Source organism: Manacus vitellinus, unplaced genomic scaffold, assembly GCF_001715985.3.
Source record: "Manacus vitellinus isolate BGI_N305 unplaced genomic scaffold, ASM171598v3 scaffold_0_pilon, whole genome shotgun sequence".
NCBI lineage: Eukaryota > Metazoa > Chordata > Aves > Passeriformes > Pipridae > Manacus > Manacus vitellinus.
This window is the reverse complement of record NW_021938789.1, coordinates 54612715-54639208: the sequence shown is the minus strand read 5'-3', so window position 1 is coordinate 54639208 and position 26494 is coordinate 54612715. Positions and strand designations below refer to the sequence as shown.

The following is a 26494-nucleotide window of genomic DNA, read 5'->3' as shown; positions in this document are numbered from 1 at the left end:
TGTTTATATGTTCAGTCATCTGCTAATTCCCTTTACAAACAAATTTAAATAAAATTTCAGAGAACTCTTTTAAATTTCCTGTGAATTTGAAAGCCTCTCCTAATTTAAACTAGGACTTGGTGAATGGAATCTGGAAAAAAAAATTCAAGATTTGTTTTAACTTTTAGGTTTACATTTGGTGATTTGTGTCATGCCTTATTTCATAAAACATAACTTTCTGGCAAGCAATGGCACAGAGTTGGGGATGAAGGGGTCTCAACAGGTCACCCACACCAGTATTTCTCAACCTCTTTAAATCTAAAGCTCCCCTAACCCGTTCTGAACATGTTTTTAAATTTGTCCTGTGGCAGAGATGCCTCAGTCTCTCCAGCCAAACTATCACAGAGGTTTAAATAGCTTAACTGTGGAAAGACTTTCCTAATGCTAACTTAAAACTTACAGCAATATAATCCTCTTAATTTTTGTCCTAATTATTATGATTTTATGATTAATTACAATAATTTCCATTCTCCTGGAAACTGTGCTAAGGCACATAGGAAACAAAGAGGTGATAACAAACCCACATAGCTTAACTAAGGGAAAAACAATGCCTGATGAATTTGGTGGCCTTCTATGACAGGGCTAAGCATTGGTGGATATGGGTGGATAGACATCATCTGCCTACATCTGTCTACAGGGAAGTCAGAGAGGACTGTTCATCAGGAACTGCAGTGACAGGACAAGGAGTAACGGGTTCAAACGGAAAGAGGGGAAATTTAGGTTCAATATACAGAAGAAATTCTTTACTGTGAAGGGTGGTGAGGCACTGGAACAGGTTGCCCAGAGAAGTTATGGATACCCCATCCCTGGCAGTTTGCAAGGCCACGTTGGATGGGGCTTTGAGAAATGTGGTCTGGTGGGAGGTGTCCCTGCCCCACGGCACAGGGGTTGGGACTAGGTTATCTTTAAGGTCTTTTCCAACCCAAATAATTCTATGGTTCTATGATGAATCATCAACAGATTATTTCCTTCTCCCTATGACAGACATTTTAATGCATTAAAGGGTCATTAATGACTCTCCTTAGTCTTCTCTATGGGCTTCACAGTCTACTCCCTTTTAGCTCTCCTCATTGGACATGTTTTCTAAACTTCCCAGTCATTTCCACTGTATCCTTTTAAATCTTTCTATCTATCAGCACTCTTTATAAGCTATAGTGCCAAAACCTTGGGCTTCAGAAAGACTGAGAAGAACAGGACTGTTTCCCCCTTCTTCGAGGCTATTTCTCTATTGTACCCCAGTACAATTATGCCCTTTTTAGCACCAGTATGATGCTGTTAACTCCTGTTCCTTTCCCACAGAACTGCTACCTAGATAGTTGTTCCTGGTCTCGTGTTTTGTGCAACTGTTTGTTGAACAGTTGCACATTTTTCACAGATCTCTTTTGATTGCAACTCTTCTCTTTTGATTGTGGACTACTTTCAGTGTTACTGTTTTCCAACCATCTGACATCCACTTCATCTAGACTAGAGAGGTGCTGCACAGTACACTCAGAAATAATACTGAGTGTCAAGATTATACACATGCTTATTAAGATTCAGTTTTAAAATTCCCAACACTTAATAAACACCAATTTTGCACCATCTTTCACCCTCGGTGTGCCAGTTAAACTTTTGGAAACTGGAACTCAGGTCTGAAGGGAGACAAGCGCTCCTCTGAGTCACACACTTGGAAAAAGCAGAGGCTGAAACTGCACAGAAATGAGAACCAACAGGCCCCCTCCAAGAAGAGGAGCAATAAGCATTGGCAAGCAAAAATAAACGTTCATTTAAACCATCAATATTCAATATGAATAAACGCCAAATTCTAAATGTCTGTGTATCTATCTACTGCTTCTTTCTTAGCCACAAGGCCTGTCAGAGAAGAAAATTAGATTGTTTTGACATAATTTGGTCTCACAAATCTGTGCTGGCTGTTGCAATTGGCATATGCAATTTGAGATGTCAAAAGATTTATATCATTGGAAAGGTAGGGCAAATAATTGAAGCTGTGATGGGCCTAACAAGACTGTGGTAATAAAGAAATCACTCAAAGGAACTTCGTTCAGCACAGTAAACTGTTAAAATGCAGCTAATACTTAGCCAACTTGATAAAAGAGAATTACTTCTCCTCTAAATTTATGCACACTATAGGGAGGAAAGCACGCAGTAAACGTAGGTAACAAAATAAATCTCAGAAGAAAAGAAATTCCCTTCCTTTAGACATTGCTCTTCTTCTGTACCAAACTTGGTGACTGGCAGCACATTTTCATCCAAATATGCGGACATACAAAATTACACATACATCTCGCTCCCCCAGTGACTTTATAACATGTTGCTAGGTAACAGTGCATACAAGTCAGGTTTGAAGACCTTTAGTAAGTCACCATAAAATAACTGCATAGGCCTTTTGCATGAATAACGTACGTTATGTGTCCTTTTTCTGATGCCAATAGATCAGACATTGAAAACATGACCGTCTGCCAAACTGTAAACAGCTCCCCATCAACTGCTACTCGAAAAGCAGCACATCAAAATATTGTATGTTTTCTCAGTTTTCAGGCTTTCCCCCCCTCTCCTGCTTTCTGCTACATGCAGCCATCATGAGCACTACCATCTCCAGGTCAGTACTGCTGATGTGCAGGAGCCACTTCATGCACAGCAACCCAAATCTAAAGATTGACATCAGAACAACCCCATGTGTGGGACAGCTCTTAGACAATGCAAAATGGATTTCACATAGAGGCCAAATTTGAAACTCAAGTAAAAAAAATGTACAAGCAAATCAAAACAGACTCATCCTGCCCGCTTTTCGTTAGTCATAGCAATAAATTATATCAATGGATTATTAATTTTTTTTTAAAGAGCGGGTTCTATGGCTTCTTCCAACCCACACAGCAAACCATTTGTGCCAGCCCAATTCAACTCCTGATTGCCCTTAGCTCTTTCCTGTTTTCCAGCTTGGCTCCGTGAAGCCTCAGTCTTGATTTTTTGTGTTTACCCATTGTACTCAATTCCTCACAGAACTGTGATCCCAGAGGTATAAAAATCTGGGCAGATGAGGACTGCAAGCCTCACCTAAATAAATGGCTGTGGTTCCACCAAGGCAATGGCATTAAGACAGAGTTAATTCCTTAGTTTACGTGACAATAAAATTTGCTAAAATGTAACTTACTTTCCATTTAAAAGAGGAAGGTGACTAATTATTCTCTATTGAAAAGATTATCTTCTATCTCCAAAGTCTAAAACTTGCCCTAGGAACTGACATCTCCTTGTGAAACAGAAGTTTCTTCAGCAACATTTTCCTGACTTCTTTCTCTTCAAAAATTCAAGGCCAATTTTGAAAAACTTTGGTATAGAGCACCTCCCCAGCATATCGACAATCCTGAAGTATTCAGTCATATCAATAGAAGAGCACATAAAATATAACAGATTCACCCTAAACACATCCTCCACTTCAGAGTCTCACATATGAATATCATTCCTACAGCAACAATCTGACAGTAAAAAAACCATTAAACACATGCTTTGCATTAGAAAGGGATTTCAATTAAAATAATAAAAAAATTAAAAGCTGTTCATGAATCAGGGACCATCCTTTTAAAAAAAGTGTTAATAACTAAGAAATGCAATAACACTCATACTTCATACGTATTTATACTTAGACCTCAAATACTACTCTGAAAGGAAGGTGACCAGTACTTTATTGGTCCTTTTTAACAGGGGTGTAAAGGCAGAGAACTTAGCTGAATATTCAAACCAGTGTGATTTCAAACCAGAACTGCAGGTACTGAGCATACCTTAAAAACACACCAAATGAGATTTGCCAAGGTAATTGTCAATGAACTTCAAAGCCTGCATAAAAAGTTCTGACTCCCAATCCCAGCAACTAAACAGCAAAATCACTCTCTTTTCTCACTGTTTCCCCTCCTCCCCCCGTCATGCACCTCTCCTATGAAAAGAAACAAGAAATTTTAAGTTAAGAAGCTAAAAGGTTACCCTCCTTGCAATTCTTTGACTTAGCAAACCCAAGGCAAAGTGTTTCTTAGCCCGTGAAGGAGCAGCTGATGCTGCCGCTTGCTGCTCAATTACCTGACAGCTTCATAAGAAAATCTGATGCCATCTTGACAGAGATGTCTTGGCTGAATAGTGCTGATGCTGTGTTGGCCACAAAGTCAGAGGAGTCTTTCAGCTTTGTGTTGTTGGGGGCTCTGTCAACAGTGCTAAGAGCAAAAGGTGCAGCTGAGACACCACTGTCGTCTTTGGGCTCTTCTTTCACCAGTAAAGGTGGAACACCCCCACCAGGCTGCCCAGCCACATCAGGTGTTTTAGATACAGATGCTGATCCCGTGAGGTCAGGTCCACCTCCTTCCCTCTGTGGTCCCGGGCAGGAGTCACTGTTTAGCTGTGGTGACCCCTTCACCTCAGTTTCTGGTATTTCCTCCTTCACTTTAGATTCTGTCCTGAGGAAATGTTGATGGCAACGCATATGGAGTTTCAGGCTGAAGTGGCGGGAGGAGGTAAAAGGGCAAAGCTGGCATTGAAAGGTCTCGCCCCTGTCTTGGTGCTGATGAACCTGGTTCAAGAGGCGAAAGATAAAAGCATGTGTTAAGCAAAACAGATTAATAGCACTGTAGAAATCTCAACTCTACATTTTTCATGCTATTTTAAATAAAAAAGATGATGATAACTAATGAGTCAACTCTTCATTGTGAGCACTTGGAAAGCAGTCAGGCACTAAGAACAGTAGGATTCTTTCACATGTAAGTCAAAGAACACAAACATCAGGCTCAACTGAAAACAGAAAAATCAGGAACATCTGTTTTTGCAGCTTGGAAATGATGAAGTCTGCTTTGGATCAAACAGTCCTTACAACCAGATCCTGATGACCTGTCAGTACATAAAGACTTCCAAACTGTAACTAGTAGCTTTCTTGATTAAAAAAAACCACCATCATTCTTTGCAACCTCACAAATAAAAATTGTTCAGAGCAACCCAACAAAAAAACCAAACCAACCTGCATAGCAATGTCTTTCATTGATTTATGTATCATTAGGGTAAAAACACAGCACCTGGCAATACCAAGGAGTTACTGAAATAGTTTGCTGCAAATTAATTCTACCAGAAAATAAACAGCTCTGTTATGTTAAAATACAAACAAAAAATATGGTGTTTGCAATTTATTCTAACAGTCTATTAAGAATTACAGTTAATCTTACTGTCCTCATACTCTGACTGCAGGCTCTTTCTCACAGAGCCTGCATGCTCCAGTATGAACACAATGCCTAGTATCCTGGGTACTAGGTTTGATCCTGATTACCTTTTAAAGAGAACCCCATCCACCCATATGTAATGGCTAACACATTACATGAGCAGACACACTCACACTATATAAATTACATACATATAATTATACAATTTCTTGTTTAATACAGTACTCGTTACAGGGAAGGAACAACTGAGCCCAGAGTAATAGCAGCAGTTCTATTGAAAAGTTCTTCCACTGTGACTTCACAAATAAATTTTAAATCCTGACAGTGGCATTCTGGGCTAGTCTCTGCAAAAAGACTGGCAAATATATACATTTGTTCCTTACTAATTGATGAACACGTGATCAGGGCAAACTGGCACCAGACTGAGTTTTCACTTGTGACTCGAGTTGGTTGGAAACATTTCAGTGAGACAGATTTCTGTTGGAAAATGGCAATTTGTTGCAAGCAAAATATTTCACCTGAAACATGGAAAGGTTTAATGAACTCTTGGCACACAAGGCGTGATTCCCCTACCCTACTGAGTGGCACTCTTTCCCTTGCTCCCTGGGCTTGGCTCAGTAGCAGCCAGCTGTGCCAGGGATCCAAGACTTGCTGCTACAATCTGGGAGTCCAAAAGCCCTGAGAGTTTCGGCTCTAATCAAAGCTCAGCTCTACACCAGGGAGCTTAGAAAACCCAGCTTTAGCTAAGGCTTTCAGCACTTTCCAGTTTCCTGCAGAGCTGAGATCTACATCCCAAGAGTCCTAGTGCAGACACTGCAGAGCTCTGGGGTAACAGTAGCATTTCCCAAACACAGCCCTGACAAAATTCAGGCTGGAGTTTCCCATGGTTGTAGACTTGGCCCAGTTAATTTTCTGTGTAGTAAGAGGAATTCGGTCACAACCCAGGATTCCCTAGCTCTACATACACAAGACCTCAATTCTGGTCTGCTAAAACATGAAGCTGGGAGATGTCCCTCTTTTTGTGCTTTTTGCATTCAGTGAAGACACATTTCACTAGTGCTGTATAACTTTTCATTCAGCAGTTCTTCCAGGGCTCCAGAGAATAGTACTAGACAAACACACAGCGAGAGAGAACTTCTCTTGGCCAGCTGTTTCACAGAATGACATTCTCAGTGTTTTATAAGCATGACATTTACAGACAAAGTAATTCTGGAATCTTATAACTGCACCTGACAACAAAAAAAAAAAAAAAAAGAGAGAAGCTAATGGTAACCTAACAGATTCAAAGCAACCTCACAGAAGAATAGCAGCACAATGAATCCTAAATATTAACAGGTTACAATGGAAATGCCAAGCAGATTGCCTGTCTACACTACTGGAAACAGGATGGTCTGTAAGCACAGCAGTCAGTATTCACAGCACTCTTCATGAAGAGCACCAAGATGTACTGATGGTAGCAAGCACTCTCACCATGGCAACTCTATCTCTTACACCCACTGAGATTCTGTGTCAGGATTTCTCTCCAGGATCCCCTTCAATCAACATTTCCCTGCCTACCTATTTAACCACTTCTTCTAGAGGCCCTTATCACTGTCATCAATACGATGCCTTCAGAAGGCTGAGTCAATGTGGGAGCCCACCTTCTCTTCTTGGGAGTATGGCATGCCACCCCTGCAATATCTTTTGAGAATGGATGAAAATAGGAGTGACTGATTCATTTCATTTGGATTTTTTTCCTGCCCAAAGAGAGTAACAGCTGAAAAATTTTATGGATTTCTCATAAAACAAAGTACATTTATAACTTGCAGCCGAAGGAATGACAGAATTCAAGCCCAAATATTTTCGTATCGAAAGGAAAAATTTTAGATCTAGAAAACAAAAAACATATGAAAAAACATCAAGTCCAATATTTAGCCTACAACGTCCAAAGTCAACTGCCACCAGAAGATTTTAACATATTTTTATTATTTTATTTTCAAAAATACATAATATTTTTCATTTAAAAATTTGAACACTATTAGAAACTGAAGCGAAAGTCCCTCTAAAGAAAACACTGTCCCTTATTTTCTAATTCAACAGCAGTTGAAAGAGCCAAGAATTGGCCATTCTATGCTATTTGGAGGGAAAAGTCAAGGCAGTAACTACTTGCTGCAGAATGAAAAACAAGAAACCCCGTAGAGCTACACAGAAAGCCACAGGGAAGATCTAGGCCACACAATGTTGCAGTCCAAAAAGCTGCCTTCTCCCTCCATGAGACAGAGAATGGCTCTTACACTGTGTTAATGCTACTCAAACCATCAGATGTCTTCTTTAGACTCAAATAGGCCATTCCTGCAAGAATCACAGGCAGGAGGAGACAAGAGTGCAGCTGGCAGGTTTTCCCCAAAGTCCCAGTCTGAGCCCAGCTGCTGCCAGATTTGGATCTCTCTGAATTACACTGCAACGAGCCACAGTGCACAACCTGCTCATAGAGAATGCTTCTTTCAAAATCCCATAAAACTACTGTTTGACTTATGTCAGAAACACTTACAGGCTTCTGGCTTCTGAGTTTATTTCCTTTAACTACGGATGTTCTCCTTGTCTGGGCAAAGTACTTCTATTATCTTTATTAACCCTGCAGTCTGCCAACTCTCAAATGATATTTTGTGTTTCTACAGTTATTTCAGCGTGTGCTCGATCTTTTAAACAAAACTATACAGTGCTTACAAACTTCAGGCTGGTTTGAGGACTTTGATACAAGTAATCTATTGGTCACAGTTTTTAAGTTTTGTTTCTTTCAGTTTCTCTTTCTACCTCCTCATTCTCAAATTACAAGAAAGAAAAAAAGAGGCAATTGGATTTTTCTTCTCTATCACATGCATTATTCTTATCACACCTCCCACCTTTGATCACACCTCTCTTACCCTCCTCGCAGTCCCATTCTTTTCAGCTTCCTTCTTCAAAGGGAGTTCTTTCTTTGCTAACCCACTAATAATTTTCATTGCCAACTTTTAAAATCCTTTCTATTTCTGATATGTCTTTTTTGATGTAGTGACCAGAAGTGGCAGCATACCATATGGTAATAATGGCATTGTCATATTTTCAGTGTTATTTCTGTTTTATTCTCCAGACACTGAAATATTTAGTGTACTTTTTAACTACTCCTGTGCATGTCAAGAAAAGGTTTTCATTGAACTGTCTACAATGATATCCAGATACTTTTCCTGAGCATTTACAGTTCATTATATCAGACAGCCAGGTGCATTATTAGACTCTGGTTTCCAAGGTACAGTACCTTGTATTCGTCAACAATAACTTCATTTGCCCCCTTGTTTATCAGTCAGTCAACCTTTTTTTTTCCCTTTCAATCTTTGCCTTTTCTAATCTTGATTCATGCACATAAGGTTGTATCATCTACAATTTTCTTACCCACAGTCATCAGTATGTGCAAATCACATTTGTTAAAATATGCACAATTCCACTTTTAGTAATGGAACACCCCTCTGTTAGCCTTTTGTCATGCTTAAAATTGCTAATTCCTTCCTACCCTTTGTTTTACTGTCTCTTGGTGGATTTCTAATTTGCCATAGTACATCATATTGCTTAATTTATTTGGCAGCTTCTCTGTGAGAAGCTTTGCCAAAGGCTTTTTTATAGACCAAAGAAATTTCAACTGATTCTTAAGTTCATGATTCTCCTGACATGCTCAAAACATCTTAATATAAGAACACATGATTTTCTTTTACAGAAACCACATGTCCCTATCGTATCACATCATTTGTAGCACTGAATTGGGTTTTTTTTCTGTTACATTTTTTGTTGACATACTAACTTTTCTGGTATCATAAGACGTTTCCTAGGTCGTCTTTTCATACTTAAAATTAACATCCCTGGTGATTCACCAGCCATATAGATGTACCACAGTCACAAATACATGTGATCCCACCCAACAGGATACACCAGGGTGTAGGGATGAGCAATACAGTGACATAGGCACGTCCTGCAAATTTGTAGTATTGCTGTGGTAGAACTTTTCTTTTCCCCTTCCTTAAAACTGGGGTAATGCTTTCCACAAACAGACAAAGGCATTCACCTTTCTTTTGTGGGATTTAACAGGGTTTTTAAATTATTTTAAAAATATTCAGAGTAAGAGGAATTTTTTTTTTTTTGAGAACCTTCATTCCTAAGCAAGAGCAGACCATAAGGTGGTTGGGCTGCTGAATCTATTCACTGTTATATTTGCTTCTGGCTGTTCACTCTTTATTTACTTTCTGTGACCTAATTATCACTTCTTTCTTTGCCTCCTGTAAGTTTTGTTTTTCTCATCAACTTTCAAGAGGATTAACATTTCCATGAGGGGCAGCTGTTTAAGCAACTACTACAATCAAAAGCTACTACATCCTAGCCAGTCAGTCATATCTGCCTATGTACTGTTTTTTTCTGGGTTTGTTTTTGGTTTAACTCCCTTTTAGTAAAATGCCGCCTTCCGCAACAGCATTTGATTACACTTTCCATTTTGCATCTATCATGTGCCCTCTGCTCTTTCATTTCATGCTATTTTCTGACAAGTTCCCTAATTTTTAAAGTATTGTATTTTCAAAAGTTTAGTGCTACGTATGGTGTTAGTTTTGATATGATCCTTCCCCTCAGGACACATATGTTATTTATATAGTATTTTCTTTTTGAAACTACTTCTTTGCTTCGCTTGAAAGCAAAGGGGAGGGAAAAAAAAGCCTCTCTGCAGTGCTAGACTGGACTAGGTGTTCAAAAAACAGTATTTTTTTTCCTTAGAGATTTAAGTTATCAATGCATATCCTGCCTTATCCTTTTCTCATATGCAAAAAGTAACAAGATTAAAAAGGAAATACTTGAAGTCACTTTTGGCACCTGTCTGAGACTCTGGGCAAAGATTTAACATGTTGAAAAGCTGTGCAAGTTTGTATTGCCTCCCCTCAGCTGATGGAATCACAGGTGGCTCCCAGGGCTCTTTGAGCGTAACTTAAATCAAACTAAAAAAGCACTCATAAAACACAGTCAACTTCCTCTCCCAATATGGTGAAGATGCTTTAAAATAACTTGTCCTATACTTCACAAAAATGGATTAGGAATGCTTATTCAGTTGTCTGACACTAGCTGAGGAACAAAAAGGGGAAAAGGGGCAGTGAGCACCTACAAATCACAAAGGGGCAGTGAGCACCTGGCTACATTCTTCAGGGCCTTTCCTGATTCCCAACTGAGAAGTTGATTATAACCCTCTTCATATTACACAGGAGCATCAATCTGAGACCTCACCACATGGTCCCTCTTCATAAGCAACAAATGCAGGAAAATCCTGTGGTTGAGCATCACATGACCTGCCTACCACTGCATCTAACTTTTCTGCTAAGCTTCATCTTCTCTTTCCTCGTTTGCTGTCATACCATCATGTTTCAGAATGTGTCCACAATGCTAAACTTCTTTTCCTCTGCTAGAAGGGCTAGCTCACCCATTTCTGCCTTAGGTCTATATAGCAGCACAAGGAACATTTATAGATATTGGTTTTGGCCATATGCTCCTCTTCCTCATTCCCCCTTCCAAGTGCTCAGGCTAATATCCTGTTGCTTTCTTGGAACATATCTGTATGATCTCACAGCCTATCTGTCCACCAATTGCTGAGGAAGATATGTGCATGATCCAAAGACACAAACTGGCCAAAGTCTGACTGATGCTTGCGGTATTGCTCTGAGGTGAATTTAATCCCTACCAGGAAAAACAGAAAAGCCTGAACACATCTCGCTGAACTATACCACAACTTTCCATTGCTTTCTGCAGAAAAAGTCCAAAAGATACTCTCTCAAGAAGAAAACATATTCCAACTGAATATATATTTAGATAAACAGAGAGAAGAACTCAAGTACAATACTTGTGGCCTGCTTGGACAAGACACCTCTCTGAGTTAACCATTCATTTTTTCCAGCTTCATTTTCAGTTCAGTATTCTCAGAATCCCTGGAAACCACACTATGATACCAGAATTGGGTCCTGAGATGCTCCCCTCAGATTCCTGGGAAAAAGGGTCAGAACTTGTGGTTATGCGTGCACTGTAATTTGCCTCCAAAACAGACTAATAAAATTCTGTACTGTGTCTATTTTAGGATTTTTCTAAGGTGCCTATCACAGTGGAATCTAAACACAACATGACAATTACAGATAACACTGCGTGCCTTAAAAGGCAGGCTACTCAGCCGCCCTTGTTCCTTGTGTGTCTGTGTGGAAACCTTCCTTCTGTTTCCCTTCTTGTGCCTTTCACTTCCTCGCCTCCAGTTGTGAGTTGGTCCTGGCAAAGTGCCCCTGCTGGAAGAATGCTCCATCAGCGTGGTGGGTAGCACATGTAGATCCAAATACGGGTCAGGGCTGGAATCATTCCAGCTCTCTATTAAGATTTTCTCTATAGCAGGTGACAAGACACCAAAAACATTGGCAACGTTGTATTCTGGGTCAGTCAGTTAGACATGTTATAATTACCATGAAATTACACAGTATTTATATTATGTAGCTATTGTCATTAACCTAAAGATACAGACAGTAAGGAAGGCCCATATGGACTCGCACAAACCACTCATGGAAATTAAATCACTGAATAATCAGTTTCAAGGAGAATACCTAAGAAGAACCTAGAAAAAACATGAGGTGGTTCAAACCCTTGCCTATGCTGCCTAGGAAGAAAGATAGATAAGATAACTAGATTTTTTTTTGAGGACTGCAGCTGGACAGAACACCTCAACAGGTTTTGCCTGTCATCCTTTATCAATAGAGCATAAAACCTGAAAACTGAAGAGCAGCACTAAAGGAAAAAAGCTTGATTTGTGATAGCATTCTGGAATAAAAAAATTGGCTTATAGTGAACAACAAACACCAACCTGGCACCTTAATTTTGAGTAGCATTTTTAGTTTTGAAAAATGTGTCTTCACTTGTAGCCACAGTTGCCTCATGGGGAGGGAGACAGGGCTGGAGAGCTGGAAGCAGCTCTGCCTTCACAAGTTGCCTGCCAGGAAGGAGATAGGCCAGGTGGTTCCCAAAGGATAGTAAGACAATGAAGACAACTGAAACAACCTACTGGCATAATCAGAACACTGCATCCTAAGTAGCTCCCAGTTGTGCTGTACCATTTCTGATGTGTATTCATTCCATTTTGAACGCTGTTGGCTTATATATGCGCCAGGTATTATCATCTCATATACAGACAGATTCAAAAGGAGCACTGTTTTATAATGAGAAAAGAAATCTGGTACTTTTTATTTTTAATTTGGTTATCAATTATTTATACTTCCACCAAAAAACCCTCAAATTATGTCTGGTACTTTTGGACACATGACTAACACGCCCTTACCTCATTCACCTGTTTCAATTTTGATGTGATAGAAAATATTTTTACAAATGGCCTAGTCAATTGAGAAAGTATGTAGGAAACTGATTGACATTAAGGTGAAACATAAACTTTCAGACTGTTGTCCTTGTGATTCTTTACATCTATCCATGAGACTATAACAAGGACAAAATGAAAATGCAGACCACATAGTTTTTATAGACAATTACTTTCATCTCAAATAGGGAGCAGTTTTACCAGAAAAAGACCCCCAACTCCATCATGACCTGCATGACTGGACTGCATTGACTGAGGAGACTTCAGATATTGCCTTCACAGTAAGGCTAAAGGAGGCTGTAATCTCTTACATTGAGTCAAGCAGCTCTGGGCCTGTCTCTGACGTCAGTGTTTTCTAACTGAGCACTATTTGGTCATAATTTCCATATTACCAAATAATTAACACTACATGTTACATGGCTGTACAATGAGGTCTGGTTTAAGCTGATGCAGGCTCAGTTAATGAAAGGATTAATGCTGGGAGGGGAGCAGAAAGAAGCACAAAGGCCTCAGAGAGCCACCAATCTGACAGCACACAGAGACACTGAAAAAGTCCCCAATTTTCTCCAACGTCCTACCAGTGACCACCTGTGGAAATCACCATGCCATAAAGGAAGGGACAGGCCCTCAATCTGCAAACAATTTTTGCCAAAAAGGCAAAAGAAAGCAGAGAACAAGTACCTGTATCTCTGCAGGGAATAATAGGGATGTCCTTTACAAAGCAGGGGAAAACAACAGGTCTTTGGCAGGGAATAGCAAGCTTGTAGGTGATGCATGCTTTTGTGCAGGCTGTCAACAGCTGAAAACAATAAAAAAACCCCAAAACAACAACAACAACAAAAAACCCCAAACCAAAACAGTTTCTTTTCATGCTGTGTTCCCATTCTATCCATTCATCTTCTACTTAGGATGGCCATCTGTGCCCTCTAGTCAACACAGAACACCAAGTCCTAAAAGAAAGAGCCATAAACACCAAGCCTACTTGACAAGGATTAGCATGATACACCAAGGATGCCTGGGAGTAGTGCACTGATTCGCAGTTAAAGTGTTAAGGAATGAGCCTTCAGACTTTAGGGGGATGATTTCAGACCCAGCAATGACCTAAACCACGGCAAGATCTGCTGTTTGTGATCAGTGGAATCTGAATAACTTAAACTGAAGTGAATAGTTACTTGAGTATAAGGAAGGTCAGACTCCTCTCTAGTGAGCTCAGATTCTGCAATAGCATCTAAGAAACCTGCACAGGCATTTCTGTCCCCCTTCACACCAGTCTGTTACACACATTTGTCTAAAACAGATAAAATGCTAATTATAATAAACCATTTTACTATTACTATAAAACTCGACTTCATTAACAAGGAAAACTTTTTTGAACTTCAGCTTCTTCATTGAAGGGCTAATAGGACAGGCATCATTTTTACTTCATCAAGCATATTATACGGCTTGCAAGACCTGGCATTCTTTATGTTGCAACCATGTAGTACTTCAGCTAAGCAGACACCAAGTTTCTTTACATTTTTATATTTTTCTGTATCAATACAGATAGAGATTCCTTCAAGAGGTCATCTTCAGTTCGAGCCTGAAACTTAGGCTGAGTTAAGAGCACACTCTAAACTTAATGGAAACACTTGAAAACAAAACATTACAGAATAATCTGCCATTCATTTTGGTTCAGATGATTCACTGCTGAGCTGCCCGCAGTTAAAATCCACAACAAGAAAAAAGTTAATACTGCAGGCCTGTCTGTAGAAAGCACTGGAGCTTTCTGTTAGAGCTGGCCAAGTTGGTTTGCCCACTTAGTGTGATGCAATGGCACGCAGAGTTACTAGCTGGCATCCTGAAAAGCAGCACTGATGTGATTGCGTGCCACATCCCAACCCAACACCCCTGCATCTGGTGGTTCCAGGTCCAGAAGTGAGTCAGTCACAGACAGCTTGTGCTGCACCAAGTTGACATAACCCAAGGCAGTTTTCCACACTGCATAAAACGGAAAGGCAAGCATGGGAATAAAAGTTATTTCTTTATCTTTTTATGGCCTCTTTGCTTAAAGAAAGGCATCATTCACAGTACAACTAAGGAAATTTTGTTCTTGTAAATGCAAATGAAATAGGTTTGTTATACCATCATTTCTTGACTGATGTTTCGAGTACTTTGGTTGTCAGAAAACACTTCTCTTACCTTCATGTGTGACTTGAGATTGTCCTTGCGTGCACAGCGAAATGGACAGAGTGGGCACTGATGACTCTTCAAACCTGTGTGAATCACCATGTGCCGTTTCCAGTAACTCTTCCTCTTGATAACCAAACCACAGATCGGACACTGGAAAGGTTTTCCCCCTTCCTCTTCTGAGGCTTAGCAGAAGGGGGAAGAAAAAGAGAGGATCCTTTACAGCCACTTGGCAAATACTTTCCCCTTGCAAACATAGTCAAGATATCATTTTTCAATGCTAGAGTTTCATCTGTAAAGAGACATATCAGTGAAACAACAACGGGTACCAGAAATTTCAGTTCCTCCCCGTCACATATGCCTCTTCCCCTTTATCTAGTTATTATCCCTCTAAGAAAGGTCACCATAATTTATAAAGGTTAATGCCCCAAACATCCTTTCACTAATCAGTAGAGGATGCTACTCTACCTCACCTGGTCCTAATGTTCTTTATAATTTAACTGAACTGAGATGAATGCCTCTTATAATCATCACTTTGCAGTTTCATTTCCTATCAAAGGCTGGCTGTAGTAGGGTATGGAAAATATGCTTAACTGTTAAAAATGATCCATTTCCATATCTGATGGTCAGCCAGCAGGAAAGTAGGATATAAAGCATAGGAGAATCCACAGCTTCACTGAAAAGCATGCTGGTATTGCATATCAGATATATTTAACACCAGAAGTGAATGACTTCAGAAGCCCTGCCGCTGAAATTGTTTAGTTGTGGCTTGAGCAGATACTGCTGCTATGTCAGCCATCAAAGGTCTTCGGGTCGTAGGTTTTCTTCTGCTCCTCTAATTGCCAGAGCTTTAAATCTGCCTTCCTAAATGTCTGCACTTGACTTTACTGCCCAGTTCACCTAAGATAAGGAAAGGATTTGGTGGCATCGATCAGGCAAATATGGTTAGTCATAAGTTCGAAGGAAAGAGAAATTCCTCGTGGCTGACTTTGCACAACCAACCATCCATCCATCTTCTCACCATGGTTTCCCCTTCTTTATTATAAAGAAAGGCCTACTATTACAGTGGAATTGGATGCCTTTTTCCTCACTTTAGAAGACAAGATTCAGAGCTCAGCAATGTGCATATTGCTATTCAAAAATTCCCTCAGACTATTTAATTTCATTATTATCAGGGTCTTTTTCTACTGATAAGGATATTGCAAACATCAAATTCCCTCGATGAGGAACTAAGTGATAAAAACCCCCAGAAAGATCTGTCACATCCTAAAATATAATTCTTGCTATTAAGTGGGAAACAAAACCACTGTAATTCAACTGATTAGGTAGTCATTATGTAAGTACAGAAAAAGGACACAATGTCAGTGTGCACTATTACAAGTTCAGAAATTCTCCTTGTGAAATATTCTATCGTACTTAACATATCAAATTGTTCTCCTCTCTGCACCTCTAAAGAGTAAGACAAAACCAATGCTATAATTACTTGTGTTTCAGTTTTTAAACATCTTTACTTCCTCACAAAAGGCAGGGGAAAGACAAACCACAGAAAAAAATTCCTGGGTAGCATTTTTACCTATCACTTCTTTTTGTTCTATCACATCTTCTCTCCAGCCTCTGGTTATCATCCGGAAAAGAAATGTGTTACAAGGTATTACCTCTTTCTGACCCCCTTAAAAATAAGTCCACAAACAAGATGGATCAGTGGTTTAGCACATTACAAAATATACAAAGAACTGGGATGAATGCATGTGACTCCAGTGATAACTAACAATTAGTGCTACACAGAAATTATGCCAATGTGCTCCAAAGCTGAACCACGTTAGTTCTATACTATACTGCAAAAAGCTCAGAATAAAAAAAACATGGGTTTCAGCTTTCCTTCATTTATACTGATGTCTATTTTATATCACACAGTGCCATTTGGTTGGAAAGAGTTATTCCAGTGAGGAGAGAATCAGCCAGTGCTTCCCAAAGAAGTTTCGGGAACAAAATTGCAAGCACCACAGGCAAAAAGTTACACCAAACAATCACTCAGTCAGTAAAAAAAGGTCTGCCACCCACGGTCCTTCAAAAACAATCAGAATAGAGATTCCACACTTCTTTTTAAATTTCATCCCAAAGGTGTGAGCAGTTTATAAAATTGGCAACATTAACCAACTGATATAAAAGTTAGTCTTCTCTGTACCACTTCACTATAAAAAAAAAAATGCACTTAATGATTAGGTTGACCAAACCTGACATGCCATTTCAGAGGCAATTACACTCGGATAAGCCATGACTCCAGCTTTTTGCCTGAAATAATTCTGAGCAAATAGCTCAACGTGGTGGACAAAAGAGCAGCAGGCATACCCTTGTTATTAACTTATTCCTCTTTAAATAGCCTCCATCTTTGCTGTTCCTTACTTGTCGACATCTAATTAATCTCACTGAGTATTGATCTCATAACCAAAGCTAGATGTTGCTGGTGGGTAAGTGAATCAGATTCATAACAGTAAAGCAAACTCATCAGTGCATTAGAAGTTCAAAGTATGAGAGGGGGAAAAAAAAGACCACTCAAGCTATGCCTACTGGGAAAAGATGTTTCTCTCTGGGAACACGATAAAAAAAAAAAAGTCTCAAGGAGCAACCAGACAGACACAAAAAGATAAAGCACCATAAGATTAAATACTATTTTTTGGGTTTAGTGCCATAAGGTTGTGTGCGCAAAAGGAATCAGGAACGCGTGACATTTATTTTCATGGCAAATATACGCATTCAGCTGCTTTATTTAACTTTTACAAAAGTGAAGTCTTCAACCAAAGGTCACTAAACAGTGACCTCTTTTCACAAGATGTATTTCTCCATGGCTGAGGGAATGGAGGAGTCGGGCTCACCATAATCAACATCCAGATATGCTAACCAACAGCTTGCTTTTTATTTTCAGTCAGTTAACTATTGAAAATAAAGTTAACATTTCATATCAGAAAATGAACTTTCAGAAATGTTATGAAATGTTAGAGTTTTCTTGGATGTCAACTGGTGTTGGCCCAGTGTGTATGAACTGAAAGGAAACACCCTTCCCCTTGGGATACTGATCCCATATATCATAAAAAATAAGCAGTTGTTCCTTGGTTACCAAGGACCTGAGGCAATCAGCCCCCATTGTTATCTTCTACCAGCACAGTATGCTTGGGCCTTCAGCAAAGAGAATAGTTTCTTGAAATTTGCTGCATCAGAGCTAGTTTGTACAGTGCCAGTACTTAACAGGCACATCAGTAACAGAGCACTCCCCTAGTACAAGGTGCACAGACAAATCCCAGTTTTTTGGTCAAACACAAAGCCTGGGTTTTACTATAACCATGTACTTTTCCCCAGTAAAAACTTATGATGTGAACAACTTTTTCCCCTTGCAGGAAATAAAGTAAGAGCTTCAAATAAATTTTAACCTTACTTCCTTTCTATACATTGCTGCCTTTCTTATATGAAGGCCAGTCTTTGTGGGGAGAGTTACATTAAATTAATGACTACTGTCACACTGGTGTAGCCAGCGTGGGTACTCCTATTCCCACATGAAAGGACCTTTTACTGGTTTAGCTTATGCTAGCCCAAAAAGGACTTCATCTAAACTAATGAAAACCTTAGGCTAGATCCATGCCAAGAATAGTTTGCCACTTTAATGGCCTTGGCAAAGCACACCAGCAAAGCATTTGCAGAACACATGTAACACAGAGCAAAAAACTGGTTCTGGCTGCAACTTATTGCATCCCTCCCTCTTCTCTTTCAAGGGAGGGATGAGCATTGCTTTCCATCCAATAGCTTCTATCCTATGAGTTTTGACCTGAGCTGCACAGGGACAGATCAGACCTCATAATACCCCTAAAGAAAAAGGTTAGGTCAAGAGAGAAGGCAGTGCAATTATGTAACATCCATGTCAGGCTTCATACCTGTACACTGCCTTGCTACACTTGCACAGGCAAGCTAGTATTCCTGACAAAGCTCTAATATACTAAACCACATCGTGCATCTGGTGAAGATGGCTGCCACGCTTCTTCTCCCTTTGCAGCAGAAATCCACCCCAGGGAGAACACTGATGACCTGAAGTCATATGTTCTACCAGAAATATGAATCCATGATGGGAACTTTTTATAGAAAGAGATGAAAGAAAAATTATTATTCCTTAGTTTGAAGATGGATCATTTAAATCCCCCTGCATGGCTTGTCAGTTCTTTAAAGCTTTTGTTACCCAGAGAGTTTCTTCTTCTTCTTCCCTATGAGCCTCATTCCTTGACCGTCAACAGCTGGAACTGGTGGAGGGAAGTCAGAAGTGTAAAATGGTTCTCGTTGAGCAAATTAGAGAAATGCAGTTTAGTTGGGGTTTGCTTGTTAACAACAAAGGGTTGTAAAAAAAATTTAATGAAAAGTGGCAACATAATAATATACTCTGGTAAATTAGGACAGGGTAGTAAGCGATTATACAAAAGTCCATTTGTGACAGAGACAGCAGGAGGGAGAATTCTCCCTTGTCCAGTATTTCAAAAGCACTAGTTTTGTACATGCTCACTGATACTGTGAGCTCCCTAACAGGGATTCTTTGATCTTCTCTATTAAATGTTTTGTGGACTTATTCTAAACTTGGTAAGAGAAGAAAATACTATTGTATGGAATAAAAGAGAAAAAAATTACTGAACTGTACACTCCTATCTTTCAAATATGGAAAAATTTGTGACAGCTTGGTCTCAAAGTGGTATCTTAAAAAGCTTTTCTATTGTTCACCTAAAGTATCTATTTCTTATTCTCATAAGACATGGAATCAAACCAAATCCAGACCCATTGAAGAGATGTTATAGAAGCCTATAGCAAAACAAATACATTCTATTTAGTGGCTCAAATTGTATTCATACCTGTACTAGTGGGTTTGGATGCTCTTCCCTTAGGGACTGGTAGTAACAATAATTCCAAAGACTGTGGCGGAGTTGCTTTCTCTTGTTTCATCTCCGAAAGCTGCAGGGGATCCTCGGGAACCAGCGACTTCTTCTTCTCAGCCAAGAGGGTGCCTGCAGCCCTTGCAGCAACCTCCTTGAGAAGGGCAGCTGAAGAGGTCATGGAAGCCAGAGAAAGGAAAGAACTCGCCGGAGGCGGGTGCTCCTGCCCAGGAGTCATGCTTCTTTCACTCACTTTCTTAGATAAAGCTGCTAACGTGGAGCTGGCTGACTGAGAACTGAAAGGTGAGGAAAAGGATTCAAATCTTATGGGGTCTTCAGTCCTCGAAAAAGATTTGTCCTGCAGAACGGCATTGGCTGCGGCTTTCAGTTTCAGGATAGCTGAATCAGGGGACAAACCACAGGTGGTGGTTGAGTTTGGCAACCACTTACCTTGATTCCATATAAAGTGACTGCTTGCATTGTATTGGTCACTTTGTTCCTGTTTCTCAGCGAGCTTTCTGGCAAGAACACTCAGCTGCTGGGCGTGATGAGCAGGTGGAGAGAAGGAGACGTTCGAGCCAAGGTTTACGGGGGACTCAACTCTGCCATTGACTGTAACAGCGGCATCCAGCTTGAGGGAGCCAGCCTCCAGGAGCCGCCTCAGGTTACTGCTCAGTGGCTTATTTGGACCAGGAGGCTCTTCTTCACACAGAGATGACACATCAGGAGAAAGGTGCTCTTTGCTCTGCAACGTGTCTCTTAGTGCCTCATTTTCAATGGATCCCAGCTCCGCTGCGTTGCTGCTCGGCGTTGCACTTCCCAAAGAGGTATCCGGGGAAGTGGACTGCTCTTGGATTCTGTCCTCGAGAGACAACTTAAAGTTCTCCTGGACTTCTCCATATGATGCTTCTGAAGGAGTTTCTGAAGAATTTCCAAACCAGCGTTCTTCTTCACTGAGTTCCCCTTCCACTTCTTCCTGTCTGGTACCATCTGTGTGGAACCACGAACAACAGTATTATTCCCAAATCTGCGTAAAATAGTTTCTTAGCATGAAGCATGCCTGACCTCTGCATTGTAAAATAGTTTCTTAGAATGAAGCATGCTTGACCTCTGCATGACCCTCCTGAATAGTCACAGAACATCCCCCTAAAGTGCCCGGGCTTGGAATCAGCCTGGATTGAGTGACCACGTAAAATATTTTTTGAAAATGAATAAATCTTTCTTAGAAGCCAAAATCATGACAAGCTTGTCATCTTTCAGACAGCATAACTAAAACAGCTAAAACTGCAACAATACATATAAACATAATATATATTCATATATCACAAATAATTCTTTACTGGCATAGTCCGTACATCCTGCCAAATATTATGAACTCTCTGGTATAAAGCAGGGATTTCTCAGGCCCAAAAATACACAAGTGCATGTATATTTGTACAGCTAGCACAGGTGCACCTTCAAAAGCAGATCAGGTGTGCAGCTACTCAAATCTCAGCCCAGTCCTGCAGTGACCCCTATCTAAAAGAAAATATGTGTACTGATGATCCACAATTCATTCCTGAATGGCTGAAATGACTAATACATGAATGCAGGGCTGAAGCTTTCCAACTATTTGGGAAAGGAGTATCATACACACAGTGTCATCTTATACAAACACTACCTGCTTGTCATTTGTTTGCCACTGTCTAATAAATCTTTAAAGACCAACCTAAACTGAACTTAGTTTAGCTGAAAAGAAAGAAAAAAAGTATTGGTCTCACTGCAGTTAAGTTACATTTTCTCCACTCCGGTAACTGCAACACATCCAGCCTCTCCTGAGACCCAACTGCCAGTGTTTAAAGCACTGTGACCCTGGATTGCTCTTCTCCCTGACAGGTATTCAAAGTCATACAGTCATGACCAAGACTCTTTTTGCAGATCTTCCTGGCCAATCAGAACATAGTAAAGAACAGTAGCAATGCTAGAATTAAATTCATGTTATCTTCTCTTGCCAGATACCTCTCACATTTCTTGCTTTTAGACTCAATGTCCCAAGCTACAAAAGAATCTTTGCAATCATATAAAACAAAAGTATTTAGTATAACCCTCTACTGACATTCTGGAAATAAGCCTGCATGATATGCACTGTATCTATGATCATATATTATTCCCAGATTCCCAATTTAATTCTAGCAAATTACAAAACTTGGAGAGAAGCTGATGAATAAAAACTTAGATTTATGTTATTGCTTTGATACAACGAATTTAAGGAGGAAAACCCCAGCCAAATGTGTCATGAGTATAGAGACACCAACATACACTCTGAAAGCAAAGATTTATTTGGTGTTATAGAGAATATAAAGAACAGTCTCTCAGAGAAAGTTTCTTTTACTCAAAACCCTCTGGAGAAAAATTCACGCAATATTTTAAGAGCCCACAGTCAACTTACTTGGTTACCTTTGATTAGTAATTCAAGCAGAAGAGGGCTAGCATCTTCCCTATTCAAAACAAACAAAAGCCAAGCAAAACCCCAAGCACTTGCCTAAATTATTTTGATATTATCCAAGTTAGCATCATAGGCACAGCAAGATTTACAGTAACAGGTGCATAAAGGCCAGTACCATGTCCATTCCAATAAAGATAGATGCTAATCAGTTGAACCAGCACTTATGCAGGTCAAAGGAGAACTGAATGTATTCACTCTTCACCCTGTGAACATTAAAAAGTAACTTGAACATATCTGTACAGCTGGGTGCCTTGAGATGAGAGATCTGTTCACTCATCCCAGATGCAAACAAGTTCTGGACTGGAAGCCAGAAAAGCATCTTGCTGGCACTGTGTCTGAACTGATACACCAAGTGCAGGGTACATCCTCTGGGACATAACCTAGAGTTGACACCACTTCTGAACCAGGGCAAGCCTGCTTCCTACCACTAACATTGCATGTCTGTGCTGAAACAATCCCTCCTCTCCCCTGCAAAACCTACTCTCTGTGTCTCTACTTCCCATCTACAAATAGGGAGAATTGCATTCCCCTTCACTCAGAAAGCCATTCAAACATTAGTTTGAGAGATATTTAAGTGTAAATGAACACAAGAGGAGGTGGATTTTGGTTTTAGAGAAATCTACAGCTTACTAACCCCCCAAACTTCTCTGTTCCTTGCCACGTACCTGAATTTCTTAGTGTTTATAAGCTTCCTAGTTGCAACCACTCTTTAAAATACCAGTTAAATGACACTACTTTACCAATATCTCAATTTTGCTCATTCTGCTTGCACTGGAAAGGAATTCTTTATTCTCACCTGCACCAGTTCTTGCTCCTACTACAAAAGATAGTGAGAATATATGTGGAACATTACTATCCCTCCTTTCTAAAGTTGACATCTCAGAGAACACTCACAGTAGCTGAAGAACAGGACACTGGTATTTTAAGTTAATGGTACAAAGAGGGGGGGGGGAAGAACAGCTGGAGAGATGTGGGAACAGGACACAGGTTGCCTTTTTTTTTCAGACAAGCACATTCTCCACTGGTCTTGCCTATATGAAAGAGTAGCTGCCAACATGGTATTGACAGGGAGCAGCGGGAGCGCAGGACTCTTCATCAAGGCCTGCTCCCAAGCCCAGAATTTCCCTCCTCTTTGGGAACGCAGTGAGAGCTCCCTCTCCTGTTGCTAATCTACCTGTAACCACTCAAGCCCTCTCAAGGCTCCATGCAGTCTCTATAATAAAGGGCAAATTTCCTTTGCAGCATCACTATCCCAAAAGCCAGCTGGATACTTTTCTTCCTCACCAGTGCAGTTTCTTTCTGTGCCCAGAAACCAGACCTCTAACTGCTGACACAGTTCTAATTTTCCACTTCTTAGTAATTCCCAGTTGCTGCAGTATCAAGCCCACTGTATTTTAAGGCTGTAAGGTTAATGCTGAAAAAGCCAGCATCAGGATCTTATCATGAGCTCAGTCAACTCTCCTTTCAAACAGCACTGAATTGATTTAGAAGCGTAATGGTGAAGCCTGGCAATTTAATTTCTAAGCGAAGTTGCCATTCAAGGCCTTCAGGGCAGAATTTTAATTCACATTGACTTGTGAGCCTGTGAGTTTGAACAAGCTTGAGAACTCCAGGAGAAATCAGCCCAATCCACCAGCTGCCTTATGAATTCAAATTATGTGAAACTTTCCCTCAACACAGAGGGTTCATGGGTCACCCAGACCAGGTTTGTCTGAAACAGGAGGCAACCTCCACATGTCTGGCAAGAAACTTCAGCTGTATTTCACATCTGTGGCAGAAGATCTGCATGTCATGTTTTTCCCTTTTCTCACAACACAGCTATAGAGCTCCAGTGAGAATCCTTGAAAGATAGGAATAGAAATGTAATATCACATTTAAATTTCTTCTCTCCACCATAAACACACTACAGTTCATTATTACAGAATTACTTTAAGCTACTGGCATTTCATTTCTATTGCAGCTTGAAATGCTAAACATGGGTAAGAAACAACATGGAAGTTGTAAAGCAGGAAAAGGTACTTCAGAGTTAGAGGCAAATTCTCAGTGACTTCCTTTGGAACAAGACCTGGCTGGGAATCTCACCAGCTTTTACCAAGGAACTGCTCAACAGCTTGCCTCTTCTCAACATGATACAAGAGTCAAGACTTGCAAATGTTGCTTTTTCCTGATTTCCACAGCAGTTCTGGAAGGAGAACTGCTTCCCAAACCTTTTGCCACTGGCAGAGGCTAATGGAAGTCACAGATGTCTGCATGCTTTGGGACTATCACATCACACAGCACCCCGGAGCCTCACAAAAGTGTTTTCCACTCCTGTCAGCAATGACAAAAGGCACCAAAGTGTGCAAAAGTACTGTTGGGTGACTGCTGCCACTGATGTAGCCCAATATCCATCTCTGGCAAAGCCACAAGTGTGTGCAGAAGCACTGTTTGAAGAAGTGCCAGTTTCCCTTGCTTGCCAACTCATCTGCTTGTTATCAAATACAGAGAAGTTCATTTTCCTCTGCAAGAGATCAGTCTGACAGACAAATCTTATTGATCCCAAAGTGTGTTATTTCAGTTTGTGACCATGTGCCCTTTTATTTAGAGTGCTGATTAGAATCTGACCCTGGTGCCAATAGAAATGTAAATATTAACTTGTTCAAACTACTTACATCTGAAAACTGAAAAAGACAAACATGTTTGTTGATTTATACACTGAGCCACCCAATTCAAATGCTGGAAACTTTAACTGTTACCCAAGGTAATGTACACCTGCCATTCCTGAAAGAGGTTAAGTGTGAAATGATCCACAAACTCCACTTTGTAGGTCTTGGAGTGGAGAAATATGAACGTAGAAGGCTAGATCTACAGAAAAGGGAAGAGCCTTCAAATCTGTGGCACAGAGCAACAGAAGTGAAAACATGATGGAAAGAACACCATTTGGACCACCAGGAATTATCTGAGAAGAGGCTACGGCTAAGGAACCCACCCCAAAGAGACTGAATTTTCATGCTAAGTGGGACAAAATTCCACTTTAATCATTCACTGTAATGAGTAAATTAAAGAACTTCAATACAGAAATCCATATGCTACAGTGATATGAAACATATGGAAACCGTAATGATGGGATTACAGAATGAAAATTAAAGCAAATACAGAAGTAGGTAGAAGTTGAATAATTTCAAAGAAATGCGCACAGGAAAATTGCTGATGAGATAAATTAAGCAAAATTGCCCTTTTTTCAACAGTTACATTTCAAGGAAAAACTGGGAGTCTACAGGACCAGGATACAGGAGAGCCAAAACTCATATTTATTGATATCAATTGTCTTCATCTACATAAGGATTTCAGATATCATCATTCAAGTTTGTGTCAATCTAAACTTAAAATTACAATTGCATTTGCTGTCTATTTGACCACAGGTCATCTTCCTAATTTGCTGCCCCAACAGCTCTATCATTCCATCTCTAACACTTACCATAAATCACTCTCTGTATTATTTTATACTAAACACTGTACCTAGGCCTACTGAAAGAGCTTGGATTAAGTGATAGGTTTACACTAGGGAACTGAGGAGCTCTGCAAAGATACCTAAAGAATTTAAAAGAACACATTAAACTTAAATGAAGCAGTAAGCCATCCAAAAGGAGTTCTCAGGAAACACCAACTGACTCGGTTGAGCAATCAGTTTAAGGCCAAGTAAATAGGCAAATGCATCAAAACCAAGGCAGAGACAACACTTGAGCAACCTAGGACTTAGTCTCATGTGACTTTTATCAGTGACAGCAAGAAAAGTGGAATGAATGAATGAAGAGAAAGAACAGCCAATGACCAAGAAGGCATGGACAACTGTAACAGGTTTTAACTAGTCACGGACAAGACAGAGGTGAGACAGATAGTAAACTGGTATGTTCATATTTGGCCTCCAGGATGGGTTGTCATGTTCTATTCCTTCCTGGTTGCTTTCTCAGAACTCTCAAATGAGGATTAGGGAATCGAGCCACAGGCTAAAATTCACTCTCCTGGCAGTCCATATCAGAATACCCTCTCTTTACAGGTGCTGTAGCCCAGGTTCCATCATGACTGTTACCATCAGCACCATCTCCAAATAAAACAAGTTTTCCGACACATGATGGGTGTACATTCAAGTTTAACACAGGCTCACAATGTCTCCATCTTACCTCTGCAACAGTCAGCCAACTTACACCCTCTAGAACTGGAATACAGAAGGATCCTCACTTCAGCCAAATCCAGTAAGTATCACTGGTACAGAAGCCTTGACATTTGCCAGAGACTGGTTGCTAGTTACCCTGGGCAGAACAGTTTCAGGGGAACCAGGAAAGAAAAAGACATA

At 40.1% G+C, this 26494-nt stretch overlaps 1 protein-coding gene across 1 annotated transcript in view; it reads right to left on the bottom strand.

Annotated features, from left to right (window-relative positions):
- Nucleotides 1-20818, bottom strand: part of ZNF827 (zinc finger protein 827) — an 80417-nt gene extending 59599 nt beyond the window's left edge. The window contains exons 1-4 of the mRNA XM_029959601.1: nt 20785-20818; nt 19656-20666; nt 14788-14960; nt 4108-4591 (exon numbers count right to left, since the gene is read on the bottom strand). Coding sequence (XP_029815461.1) covers nt 4108-4591; nt 14788-14960; nt 19656-20666; nt 20785-20818 — 1702 coding nt within the window. The remainder of the gene's footprint in view (nt 1-4107; nt 4592-14787; nt 14961-19655; nt 20667-20784) is intronic.
- Nucleotides 20819-26494: the final 5676 nt, after the last annotated feature.